Source organism: Oncorhynchus keta, chromosome 11 (genome assembly GCF_023373465.1).
Source record: "Oncorhynchus keta strain PuntledgeMale-10-30-2019 chromosome 11, Oket_V2, whole genome shotgun sequence".
NCBI lineage: Eukaryota > Metazoa > Chordata > Actinopteri > Salmoniformes > Salmonidae > Oncorhynchus > Oncorhynchus keta.
In genome coordinates, this window is record NC_068431.1 from 41,423,656 (window position 1) to 41,437,753 (window position 14,098).

General features: G+C 42.1%; 1 protein-coding gene across 15 annotated transcripts in view; it reads right to left on the reverse strand.

The window, feature by feature from the left end:
- Positions 1-14,098, reverse strand: part of LOC118389693 (RNA-binding protein Musashi homolog 2-like) — a 335,623-nt gene that overhangs the window by 54,314 nt on the left and 267,211 nt on the right. For 9 of the 15 annotated variants that reach the window (XM_052457214.1, XM_052457215.1, XM_052457208.1 and 6 more), the window contains exon 9: positions 11,468-11,639. In XM_052457214.1, coding sequence (XP_052313174.1) covers positions 11,468-11,639 — 172 coding nt within the window. The remainder of the gene's footprint in view (positions 1-11,467; positions 11,640-14,098) is intronic. The other 6 variants (XM_052457216.1, XM_052457217.1, XM_052457210.1 and 3 more) reach the window with 1 other exon arrangement.

Genomic DNA, 14,098 nt, shown 5'->3' on the forward strand with positions numbered 1-14,098 from the left:
CCAACCACTGGTGTAGCCTATTACCGGAAACTTCAGGAGTGGACCAGCAGCAGCGGGCAGTCGGCGGGTCGGGAACAGGGTTTTTTCCTCTGTTTATATTCATCTCTGGCTCCCTCTTTTAGTCATTTTTGTGTCTTCATTTTTTAAAGCATCAGACAAGCACAGTAGCCTACATAAAGTTGATTTCATTCAAACATAGGGTGTGTCTATATATCGAAAAATACATGTTTAAAAATGATGACCAAACGATTGGTCGAAAGAACAGACAACTATCGGTTGACCATTCTTTTTTTGGGTCGGGGCCGGCCCTAATGAGCAATATGTCAGCTGAACAGTTACCAGTTGAAACATACCTGGGGGAAAGTAGGCCAGATCTCAGTATACTGTATAGAGATGCACACACACACACACACACACACACACACACACACACACACACACACACACACACACACACACACACACACACACACACACACACACACACACACACACACACACACACACACACACACACACACGTACATATTACCTCAAGGAACCGGTGCCCCTGCACATTGACTCTGTACAGGTACCCCCGTTATACAGCCTCGCTATTGTTATTTTACTGCTGCTCTATAATTATTTGTTACTTTTAGTTCTTCTTATTGTTTTTTTTTGTAAACTGCACTGTCTGTTAGGGGCTTGTAAGTAAGTGTTTCACTGTAAGGCCTACACCTGTTGTATTCGGCATATGTGACAAATACAATTTGATTTGAACACAAACACACACAGTATCAATCCCAGCCAGATGGAGGATGGATAAGAGTGTGTGTGTGTGTGTGTGTGTGTGTGTGTGTGTGTGTGTGTGTGTGTGTGTGTGTGTGTGTGTGTGTATACTTGAAGCAGACCCGTCGGGCCAACAAGACAAAGTTTATTTATTGTTCCTCTGCTGTCAAGACGCTCATTACAACCACCAGTCCACAAGTTAATTATCTGGACAGCTTTCAAACAGCAGCAGCTGTGGGAACATATTGAGAAAGTGTGTGTTCGGGATGTGTGTGAGAGCTGAGTGTGTGTCTCTGTTTGTGCGTGTGTGTGTGTATCCCTCTGTATATTGAGACATTTGAGTGTGTGAACAGTGTGTGAACAGGTGAGTAAGTGAGTGAGTTTGATCGAAGGACAGATCAAGGAAGATCAGTTTGATCATCGCAAACATACTGTTCCTTTTAAAGCGAGGCTATTTCAAAGCCTTTCTCTGTTGTCATAAAAAGTTATCATCTCCAGCCAAAGCTTTGTCTAAATCGGCCAGTAAAAAGGGATTCCCTCAAGCCAGAAGCAAATCACTAGAATCCACTCGGATATCTTTGTTTTATAGAAAACACACACCATGATAGCCTTGTGTTAAGGTTATCACAGAGTACTAACTTGATAAACTACTTCGCTGTTCCCCTGTGAAAGTCTCCATTATGTCAAACAGCTTTGCTCTCTCGAGTGAGTTCACGCTGCAACTAACGTTCTACAGAAATAGGATATAGTATAGTCACCGGACACTTTAAATCGGCTTCCCCCAGCTAAGCCTTGTCAATTCTCAGCATCACCCCAGACCAGACCAGGGGTGTTGTGACAGAGACAGAGGACAGCTCAGAGGCCAGCTCTCTACTTCCAGGGCAAAGAAACATGTATGTCTGGGTAATAAATATCCAATCAGCCTTTTGCTGCCCATGACAAAGCTCAATTTAATCCTGAACAAGTGAGAAGATGCTTCTGACTGAGGGGCGATGAGGGGAGACCTGACCTGCAGGAACGAAATATGAGAGGCTAGACCAGCTTAGGGACTGATGAGAAAACAAATCACTGAACACAAAGAGAAGTGTCAGAGGTGGATCACTGTGAATGTGGCAATGATGTGATATCATGGGAAGTGATGGCATCATTATCTTTACGATGACAATGATAATACACACATTGCTTTAGAATTTGGCCCGTCAATGTAGAAAAATACCATCACCTAAACTGTGATTGAACAAACCACATGGAGTTCGGTGGGAGAATTTCAACCTGTGTGTCAGGGCAGGCGTTATGGGCAGGCCTTGGGGGGCCAGGCATGCCCTACCATACCTCCTTGCCTGTCCAAATAAAATATTTAAATAATGATCATTTACAGGGTTGGAAAAAGTACTCAATTGTCACACTTGAGTAAAAGTAAAGACACCTTAACAGAAAATGAGTAAAAGTAAAGTCACCCAGTAAAATACTATTTGAGTAAAAGTCTAAAAGAATTTGGTTTTAAATATACTTAAGTAGTAAGTAAATGTAATTGCTCAAATGTACTTCAGTATCAAAAGTAAAAGTATAAGTCATTTCAAATTCCTTATATTAAGCAAACCAGTGGTGTAAGTACTTTACACCACTGACAATTTATTTGACCAAGACGCGAGCCGACGGAAAGATGCATCAATCTCAGATAAAGTATTTGAGCGAGCGAAAGAGTGCCCCTCTGTCTCAGTAAGTGTATCTGACTCTGTCTGGACTAAAATAGTATGGCAATGTCTTTCTCTTTTTTTGCCAAACAGCATCAGATACATGGGCTACATGTAGTAAGACAGAGGGGCGTTTTTTTGCTCGCTAAAAAGCTATTTAGGACGAACGTGCAAAGGTAACCTACTTTTTAAGTGATTTGTTTGACAATCAAATGAAACCATCATGACAGGTTGTGTTCATACCACATTAAAAGGTCACACATTTGTACAGTTAAATTACCTGTCTTTACTATAAAACCCACACTAGAACTGCTAAAGCAGTCATTTGGACTGTTCATTCATTTAAAAAAATATTACTCTGCCATTTAAAGTCATGCCCCCCTCTGTCCTTGACTTTTTCTAAATCAGTCTATAAAACACACCGTCGTTGTTATAATCTTAATATCACAAACAGAACTGGTGTTATAACCAGTTTTAAGAGGACATCATTTTTAAATGGTTTTCCTCCATTGCCCCTGCTTCTCACGAACGTAGTTCTGCTGATAGTTGAAGGTGCCACGCCAAGTTGATAATAACCCTGATAATTGCCTCAAAATTTCACCTAAAAAATGAATTTCACACATAGCAGTCAAAAGTTTGGACACACCTACTCATTCAACGGTTTTTCTTTAGACATCAAAGACAATGAAATAGCACATATAGAAACATGTAGTAACCCAAAAAGTGTTAAACAAATCAAAATATATGTTATATTTGAAATTCTTCAAAGTAGCCACCCTTTGCCTTGATGACGGCTTTGCACACGCTTGGCATTCTCTCAACCATCTTCACGAGGTAGTCACCTGCAATGCATTTCAATTAACAGGTGTGCATTTTTAAAAGTTAATTAGTGGAATTTCTTTCCTTCTTAAGGCGTCAGTCCATGGTTGCAACACTTACTACCGAGTTCCAACCTGCCTCTGGAAGCAACATCAGCGCAAGAACTGTTGGTTGGGAGTTTCATGAAATGGGTTTCCATGGACGAGCAGCCGCACATAAGCCTAAGATCACTATGCGCAATGCCAAGTGTCAGCTGGAGTGGTTTAAAGCTCGCCGCCATTGGACTCTGGAGCAGTGGAAACGTGTTCACTATAGTGATGAATCACGCTTCACCATCTGGCAGTCCGACAGACGAATCAGAGTTTGGCGGATGCCTGGAGAACACTACCTGCCCGAATGCATTGTGCCAACTATAAAGTTTGTTGGAGGAGGAATAATGGTCTGGTGCTGTTTTTCATGGTTCGGGTTAGGTCCCTTAGTTCCAGTAAAGGGAAATCTTAACCCTACAGTCTACAATGACATTCTACATGATTCTGTGCTTCCAACTTTGTGCAACAGTTTGGGTAAGGCCCTTTCCTGTTTCAGCATGACAATGCTCCCGTGCATAAAGCGAGGTCCATACTGAAATGGTTTGTCGAGATCGGTGTTGAAGAACTTGAGTGGCCTGCACAGAACCCTGACCTCATCCCCATCGAAAACCTTCTCGATGAATTGGAACGCCGACAGCGAGCCAGGCCTAATCGCTCAATATCAAGCAAGTCCCCGCAACAATTTTGGAATGAGATGTTGGACGAGCAGCTGTCCACATACTTTTGGTTGTGTAGTGTAAGTCCTGTGCCATTATTTTATTTGATCTGATTTTATAGTAAGAAAAATATAATTGAATGTAGCTGAATCAAATAAAAAGGACCATTTTTCCCATTACAGAGCGAGTGTGCATATAAAGTGTCTATGTTGAGTGTAAAAGTGATCATAGATCCTATGTGCTAGATTTAGAGTTATTTGTCAACTTTAGTTGTGGATGATACAAACCTTTTAGAATGTCTTAGGAATCAACACATATATGGGCTGCATGATGTGATTATTGACTATTTGAGAAAGTGTCAAAAAAAACCTTGCGCTCTGTTCCTTGCCTCAGGCTTCACAGCTGTTCTCTCATCAAGTGATCATATTTTCACCAATCAGACTATTCTCAAATGAATCTAATCTTTACTAATATGTCAAATTAGTTTTGTTTTAGAATGGCCCATTTATCAAAGGGGCAGGGGGGGAATACATGCCATCTGTATGCATTCGAATAGCGAATGGAGGCCACGCTTTCCCGCCGGTCTACTTTGTAAGCTACTTGGGTTTTAGCATGTGCTTCATATGAGCAGCTGATGAATAAATTTAAGAACACTTCATTCACTCCCAGCATCAACCACTGTTTGAGGAGCATGATCTCGCTACCCGACAGGTGATATTCCATCCGCACTCTGTTTGCCATGGGCTCTCCAACCTTGTTCCTGCAGCTACCCAGGGCTTAATTTGGGAAACCAAGTGAAATCTGTTCAGGAACATCAATAGTAATGTGTTTTCGCAATTAAACATATTTCCCTAAACTGTTGACAGCCATCTGCGCGCTCGAGAAAGGAATAAAGGAGAGAGGGGATGGAAACGCATGTTGGTGATATTCTGTAAAGCTGAAGGGAATGTGTCACCCTATTAATTATGGAAACATAAACAATGTCCTATTAATAGGCTATTCAAAATCAAATACAAATGCACTAATTGTAGGCTAACTGTAAGCCGCCCTGCACAATCAATGAACCTACAGCATCGCCTCGGGCTATACGTTCTCTTCCAGACTCATGGATAGACATTTTGGAGTGTAGCATAAGGTAACCAGTCCATCCAATCTGCATAATAATACGGTCCACACTCAAAAGTGATTTACTCTCATTTGTTTAATTTTGGAGTGTAGGCTAGACCAATTATGTACCAAAGACATCTTAAATCGGTTTTGTTTTATGTTTTTCTACCATGCGTAATGTAATATGCGTTAGCCTATGCATTGTATAATGGCACAATCATCATTTTAATTCAGGATTTTTGTGGTGTCTCTAAAGAGGGACAATAGAGCCCGGAGTACCAGGCCATTAGGACCTGATGGTAGTTAGCAAGTTGGGTAATACCAAAGCATGTCCAGAGTGCATAAAGGGAGATTACCATGTCACATGGAATTTTACTGCAGTCATTACTCATGACTGCCCATGTGGCGGTAATATTGTCACCAATATTGTCACCTAGTTGCACCTGTGTAAGGATCATGCTGTTTCATCAGCTTCTTGATATGCCACACCTATCAGGTGGATGGATTATCTTGGTAAAGGAGAAATATTCACAGGGATGTAAGCAAATCTGTGCACAAAATGTGAGAGCAATAAGCTTTTTGTGCATATCGGAAATGTTCTGGGATCTTTTATTTCACCTCATGAAACATGCCGCACTTTACATGTTGCGTTTATATTTTTGTTCAGTATAGTCATTATAATGTCATTATTGCTTTTGTGATGATTTTGTACTGACCTTTTGTACTGACAACAACAAAATGATTATTTGTGCATACTGTTAAAAAGAATGGTGCACGTCCACACATAGGAGGCCCCCCTATGGAAATCAAATGCCCATCCAACTGATTCGTTCTGGCACCGGCCTTGCTGTGTCTGTGTCTGTGTGTGTGTGTGTGTGAGTGTATTTGTGTGTGTGTTTGCCCTGGGCCTCCTGCTGCAGTTCACTAGGTAGTATGTGCTGACTGTCCCAGCAGAGAGTTAAATGAGGCACATCTACATGGCAGGGAGTGGGGGGGTCAGGGGCTGGTATTTAAAGGGCATGGTGTGAATACTGTTCTGTGGCGCTCTGTTGACACATGGGCCGCTGCCTCAGGACATGGAGGGAGGGCTACAGCACATCAGGGGCATACAGAGCAACCGCAGTCACTTGCCCATAGAGGGGAAAAATGTCAACTTTCCTCACACACCCACTCATCTCCACAGTCTGACACACATTCATAGATGTTTTAAGTAACTGTCCATTGAAAATATCACTTTTAAAAGTTAATATTCTGTTAACTCATACCCAAATAATGTTCTTGAGTTGACATTTACTTGTATTGGTGGCATAAATGGGAGAAAAAACACAAAACATTTCACCTTAAAATTGTATCTGTAACAGACCGTTTCCAAAATATTAATAATAGAATAATATTTTTTATGACCGGTATACGCCCACACCATTTTGTTGTTGGGGTACGCCCACACCATTTTGTTGTTGGGGTACGCCCACACCATTCTGTTGTTGGGGTACGCCCACACCATTCTATTGTTGGGGTACGCCCACACAATTCTGTTGTTGGGGTACGCCCACACCATTCTGTTGTTGGGGTAAACTCACACCATTATATTGTTGGGGTACACCCACACCATTATATTGTTGTTGTTGTGTATATTGTTGTGGTACGCCCACACCATTCTGTTGTTGGGGTACGCCCACACCATTATATTCTTAAGGTACACCCACACCATTATATTGTTGGGGTACACCAACACCATCACACCTTCCGGAGACACCTGGACACCTGAAACCCCACCTCTTTAAGGAATACTTAGGATAGGATAAGTAATCCTTCTCACCCCCCCCCCCCTTAAGATTTAGATGCACTATTGTAAAGTGACTGTTCTACTGGATGTCATAAGGTGAATGCACCAATTTGTAAGTCGCTCTGGATAAGAGCGTCTGCTAAATGACTTAAATGTAATGTAATGTAAATGTCGGGGTACACCAACACCATTATATTGTTGGGGTACACCCACACCATTATATTGTTGAGGTACACCAACACCATTATATTGTTGGGGTACACCCACACCATTATATTGTTGGGGTACACCCACACCATTATATTGTTGAGGTACACCCACACCATTATATTGTTGAGGTACACCCACACCATTATATTGTTGAGGTACACCCACACCATTATATTGTTGAGGTACACCCACACCATTATATTGTTGAGGTACACCCACACCATTATATTGTTGAGGTACACCCACACCATTATATTGTTGAGGTACACCCACACCATTATATTGTTGATACACCCACACCATTATATTGTTGAGGTACACCACACCATTATATTGTTGAGGTACACCCACACCATTATATTGTTGAGGTACACCCACACCATTATATTGTTGAGGTACACCCACACCATTATATTGTTGAGGTACACCCACACCATTATATTGTTGGGGTACACCCACACCATTATATTGTTGAGGTACACCCACACCATTATATTGTTGAGGTACACCCACACCATTATATTGTTGAGGTACACCCACACCATTATATTGTTGAGGTACACCCACACCATTATATTGTTGAGGTACACCCACACCATTATATTGTTGAGGTACACCCACACCATTATATTGTTGAGGTACACCCACACCATTATATTGTTGAGGTACACCCACACCATTATATTGTTGAGGTACACCCACACCATTATATTGTTGAGGTATGCCTACAACATTATATTGTTGAGGTACACCAACACCATTATATTGTTGAGGTAAGCCTACACCATTATATTGTTGAGGTACACCCACACCATTATATTGTTGAGGTACACCCACACCATTATATTGTTGAGGTACACCCACACCATTATATTGTTGAGGTACACCCACACCATTATATTGTTGAGGTACACCCACACCATTATATTGTTGGGGTACACCCACACCATTATATTGTTGAGGTACACCCACACCATTATATTGTTGAGGTACACCCACACCATTATATTGTTGAGGTACACCCACACCATTATATTGTTGAGGTACACCCACACCATTATATTGTTGAGGTACACCCACACCATTATATTGTTGAGGTACACCCACACCATTATATTGTTGAGGTACACCCACACCATTATATTGTTGAGGTGCCTAGGTACACCAACACCATTATATTGTTGAGGTAAGCCTACACCATTATATTGTTGAGGTACACCCACACCATTATATTGTTGAGGTACACCCACACCATTATATTGTTGAGGTACACCCACACCATTATATTGTTGAGGTACACCCATACCATTATATTGTTGAGGTACACCCACACCATTATATTGTTGAGGTACACCCACACCATTATATTGTTGAGGTACACCCACACCATTATATTGTTGAGGTATGTACAACCCAACACCATTATATTGTTGAGCCTACACCCACACCATTATATTGTTGAGGTACACCCACACCATTATATTGTTGAGGTACACCCACACCATTATATTGTTGAGGTACACCCACACCATTATATTGTTGAGGTACACCCACACCATTATATTGTTGAGGTACACCCATACCATTATATTGTTGAGGTACACCCACACCATTATATTGTTGAGGTACACCCACACCATTATATTGTTGAGGTACACCCACACCATTATATTGTTGAGGTATGCCTACAACATTCCAACACAGAAAATCTGCTTTTTTAGCATAGTTAATTACCATTTTTTTTAAGGAAAACAATTTCACTCATATTGTAAGTCATAAATATTGGACAGTTACTTTAAACGGGACACATAATTCAGACACCCCAATCAGCAGCCTGCATGTGTGTATATGCAATGTGTCATTGTTAACAGAGGTAGGGGTACGAGCATATACACTAGGGGGATCTGAGTCTGAGCGGAGAAGACAGAAGACAGAAAGAGGGAGGAGAAGAGAAGGAGGAGGAGAGGAGAAGAAGGAAACTCATTACTCTGGCGTGTTGCTGTGTTGAACCTAGCATCTCTGCCGCCCGCCATCTCAGTAAATAAAGTCTGTCATTGGATCTGGCCCGGTGGCTATTTCCAGGCCCTGTTATTTGCGTTATTAATATGCATGCTAATGTACCTATTTTATGGCTCAACAGTTCTGATTCACTTCAAAATCAATTATCCATCTGGTACACCCATACTTGCCCAGGTTCAAATCTGTATTAATTTCAGCAAACATACATCGGGCACAACACAATAAAGATAAATGGCTAGATTAGGTGCAGTAAACAAAGGAACTAGTGGCAAGTTTTAATGAGATTTGGCTTATAAGAACCTTACAGTTCCTTAAATAATGAGCCTGGCTCTGTTTTTTTTTCAAAATGCAAATTATACAAAGGAATGTTTCGCTGTCCTGCCTTTTCCAATTTCATTTAGATAAGAGTGTCTCCAAATAAGTTGGCAGTTAATATTCTCACATGAGCACTCCCCGCCTCCTCTGCCCCTATTTCTCCCTCCGGAGCAGACTGTTTTTCCCCTCATCCATAGTGACGCATTGATCCGTAATAAGTTCCGAAAAGTTCACTGTGCTTGTTAAATAGTTCAAACGGACAAAATCTGGACTGGGAACTACTTAGACAGTGCTGACAGAACCACTTACGGGTGTTACTGCCACTTTTACCATAAACCATCAGCAAAATCAGTGTGATATCAGTGTCATGCCCTTAGCAACCCCTCGCCCTGAGACAGAGAGGTGAGGAAAGAGAGAGATGGGGAGCTGAATGATGATGAAGGAGAGAAGAGGAAAGGAGAGAAGAGGTACAGCTACAGCTGGCTGCCTTTAGATGAGGGCCCTCCATGACACCCCTCTGTGTCCCTGTCATTACCCACTGCTGGGGTCACACAGACGGAGTGATGAATCCATAATATGACATCACCTCAATTTTCCTCTCCATTTATCCCGGTAATGTGGTGCCCTGTTCCCTACGCCCAGGACCACCCGTGACTCATCAGCGCCAGGAAAGTAGACGTCTTGTGGACACGGAAACGGCACACCTTAGATGAGCTCAATGTGGAGCTCAATAATCTGAGTACATTTTCCTCTATCTCACGAGACATTAGTTAGACCCAATACATTTTTTCAAATGTATTGAAAATGAAATAAAGAAATAGAACATTTACATAAGTATTCACACCCCCTTAATACTTTGTAGAAGCACCGTTGGCAGCGATTACAGCTGTGAGTCTTTCTGGGTAAGTCTCTGAGAGCTTTCCACACCTGAATGGTGCAACATTTACCCATTATTCTTTAAAAAAATATTTAAGTCCTATTTAAGTCAAATTGGTTGTTGATCATTGCTAGACAATCATTTTCAGGTCTTGCCATAGATTTCCAAGTAGATTTAAGTCAAACTGTAACTTGGCCACTCAGGAACATTCACTGACTTCTTGGTAAGCAACTTCAGTGTAGATTTGGCCTTGTGTTTTAGGTTATTGTTCTGCTGAAAGGTGAATTCATCTCCCAGTGTCTGGTGGAAAGCAGACTAAACAAGGTTTTCCTCTAGGATTTTGCCTGTGCTTACCTCCATTCCATTTATTTTTTATCCTGAAAAACTCCCCAGTCCTTAACAATGACAAGCATACCCATAACATGATGCAGACACCACTATGCTTGAAAATGTGGAGAGTGGTACTCAGTAATGCGTTGTATTGGATTTTCCCCAAACATAACACTTTATATTCAGGAGAAAAAGTTAATTACTTTGCCACTTTGCCATCTACTTTTTTTTTTACCCAGCTACTAACAAGTTCTTTGCGATGCATTGGAAAACCTCCCTGGTCTTTGTGGTTGAATCTGTATTTGAAATTCACTGCTCAGACTGAGGGACCTTACAGATAATTGTACTGTGTGTGTGGAGGGTACAGAATTATATAGTTTTTAACATGGTTTTTGAATGACTATTACTGCACACAGAGTGAGTCCATGCAACTTATTATGTGACTTAAGCAACTTTTAAGGTTTAAGGTTTACCATAACAAAGGGATTGAATAATTTTGACTGAAGACATTTAAGCTTTTATTTTTAAGAATTTGTCAAAAAAAAAAAAAAAAAAAAAACATAATTCCACTTTGACATTCTGGGGTATTGTGTGTAGGCCAGTGATCAAAATCTCAATTTAATTCATGTTAAATTCAGGCTGTAAAACAACAACATTTGGAAAAAGTCAAGGGGTGTGCATACTTTCTGAAGGCACTGTACATCACCAGCACATTGGTTCTCCTTTATTACTTAAAGAAAAAACAATGATTCAGAGACCTGCACGATTGTTGGAGAGTGAGTGTTAGGGAATGTTACCGTGTGGGACTGAGTAGTGTGCTGGACTTTGCTGGAGTAGTGTTGGTCCATACTCACTCAGCATGCCCATCCCCAGCATGAAGGCATCCATGGTGTAGGGCAGGCCCCTGGCCCTCCCTCGCGTGCCTGGTGGGAACATCACCTCCTTGGGCTGGGCCTTCTTACATTCAACCTGTGAACACAGTGGGGGAAAAAATGAAAAATCAGTCCTAATGGCCCCATGGAGGGAGAAGAATGGCACTGGGCAGGACATATCCAGATTCCAGTAGGACTCACAGAACAATACTGTTGCTTTTTTCTAAAAAGCTAAAGTTTGCTTGTCTGGGGAAAAATCTAAGGTCAATCCTTCAGAGTATTCCAGCGCCTTTTGAAACTACTGGTGCATCAGGATAGTTGTAGAAGAGCCTCCAAACATTGATTATTTGAAAATGTCTTCCTGTAGCCACTTTCTATTGCCCAGCACCACAGTCACCTGCTAGTGGAGAGGCTTCATGTCTATTCTAACCCTGGCAGACCTTCTTATCATTCAGGAGTAGACTGTAGTCTCTCTCTCTCTCTCTCTCTCTCTCTCTCTCTCTCTCTCTCTCTCTCTCTCTCTCTCTCTCTCTCTCTCTCTAGATCTCTCTCTCTCTCTCTCTCTCTCTCTCTAAACAGTAACTCTCTCTCTCTCTCTCTCTCTCTCTCTCTCTCTCTCTCTCTCTCTCTCTCTCTCTCTCTCTCTCTCTCTCTCTCTCCAAAGCAAGTGATATAGATAATAAAAGAGAGTGAAATAAACAGTAACAAATGAACAGTAAAACATTGCACTCACAAACGTTCCAAACAAATAAAGACATTTCAAATGTCATATTATGTCTATATACAGTGTTGTAATGATGTGCAAATAGTTAAAGTACAAAAGGGAAAATAAATAAACATAAATATAGGTTGTATTTACAATGGTGTTTGGTCTTCACTGGTTGCCCTTTTCTTGTGGCAACAGGTCACAAATCCTGCTGCTGTGATTGCACACTGTGGTATTTCACCCAAGAGATATGGGAGTTTATTAAAATGTGAATTCTTTGTGGGTCTCTCTCTTGCACTATTTCTCTCTCTCTCTCGCTCCCCTCTCTATCTCTCCTGCCATCTACTCTCTGCTCTCACACACACTTAGTTCTGCCCTCTTATGACTAACATATTCTCCTCCAACACAATGCTTATCAGCTGGTAGATGTGACAGGTCTAAATACTAGCAATACAGCAAGCCTGTATGAACATGTATATATGTACTCTCTGTCAACACCGCTGAGAGAAATACATCAATGTTCTCGCTAAATAACATGCACACAGATATATCTGTATAGACATATACAAACATGAAACCACACATGCCAAGCATGGGCACACACACATCCGCACAAAAAGTCTCACACACATACACACACAAAGTCTCACACACACACACACACACACACACACACACACACACACACACACACACACACACACACACACACACACACACACACACACACACACACACACACACACACACACACACACACACACACGCGCAAACACACACAAATTCACAAGCTTCACAATCTCAATCCTTCAGAGAGGAGCAGCTGGGGTAAACAGAGCAGGACCTGTCTAGGAGGGGTGTGTGTGGTGGAGGGGGGGGGGGGGTGATCAGACCAGAAATAACATTCCACTCTGACAGACTGATAGGGGGGGGGTTCATCCACACCAGTGAGAAAGTCATCTCCAGCCGTATCCTATTTACCACACATCTATCTGGGCTTTATGAAATATACAGGAGTGTGTGTCTGTGTGACTGGCTTGGCTGACAGGGCTGGCGTATCTGTGCCGTGTGTCTATCGCCTGCTCTTCTTTTTGGTAGGCCGAGCCTGTTCATTGCGCCGCACAATCTGTCTGCTCCACTGCCTGCTTGGGCCCTAGGCCTGTCCATCTGTTTGTCTGTCTGCCTCCTGGCTTCGTGTCTAACCCACAGCCTCAGATTTAACAGGGCCTCTCTCTCTCTCTCTCTCTCTCTCTCTCTCTCTCTCTCTCTCTCTCTCTCTCTCTCTCTCTCCTCTCTCTCCTCTCTCCCTCTCTCTCTCCCTCTCTCTCTCTTTCTCTCTCGCTCTCTCGCTCTCTCTCTCTCTCTGCTATTCAAATTCACATGCATGTCATCCTGCCCACTGCACAATATAAGCTGCTTCTCCTCTGCTGGGTTGGATACCACTGCACAGTGCAGGTAAACCCCAGCATCCATACAAATGCAAATGGCCAGGGCTGCACCTCTGCTCTGCTCTGACAAGCTCCAGGCAAACATTATCATTCCTTCACTGATCCTCCACAGTAGAAACAGCCTGGTATTATACAGTGTTATTATACAGCGTGAGTTGCTGAGTTAGAATAAAAGTTGCCCATGCCTAAGTGTGAAAGTTGCTGTGTTAGATTAATAGTTGTGGTGTACAAATGTGGATGGTGGCTGCTTGCTGTGTTAGTGTGAAGGCTGCTGTGTTAGTCTGAAGGCTGCTGTGTTAATGTGAAGGCTGTCATGTGTTAGTGTGAAGGTTGCTGTGTTAGTGTGAAGGCTGCTGTGTTAGTGTGAAGGCTGCTGTGTTAGTGTGAAGGCTGCTGTGTTAG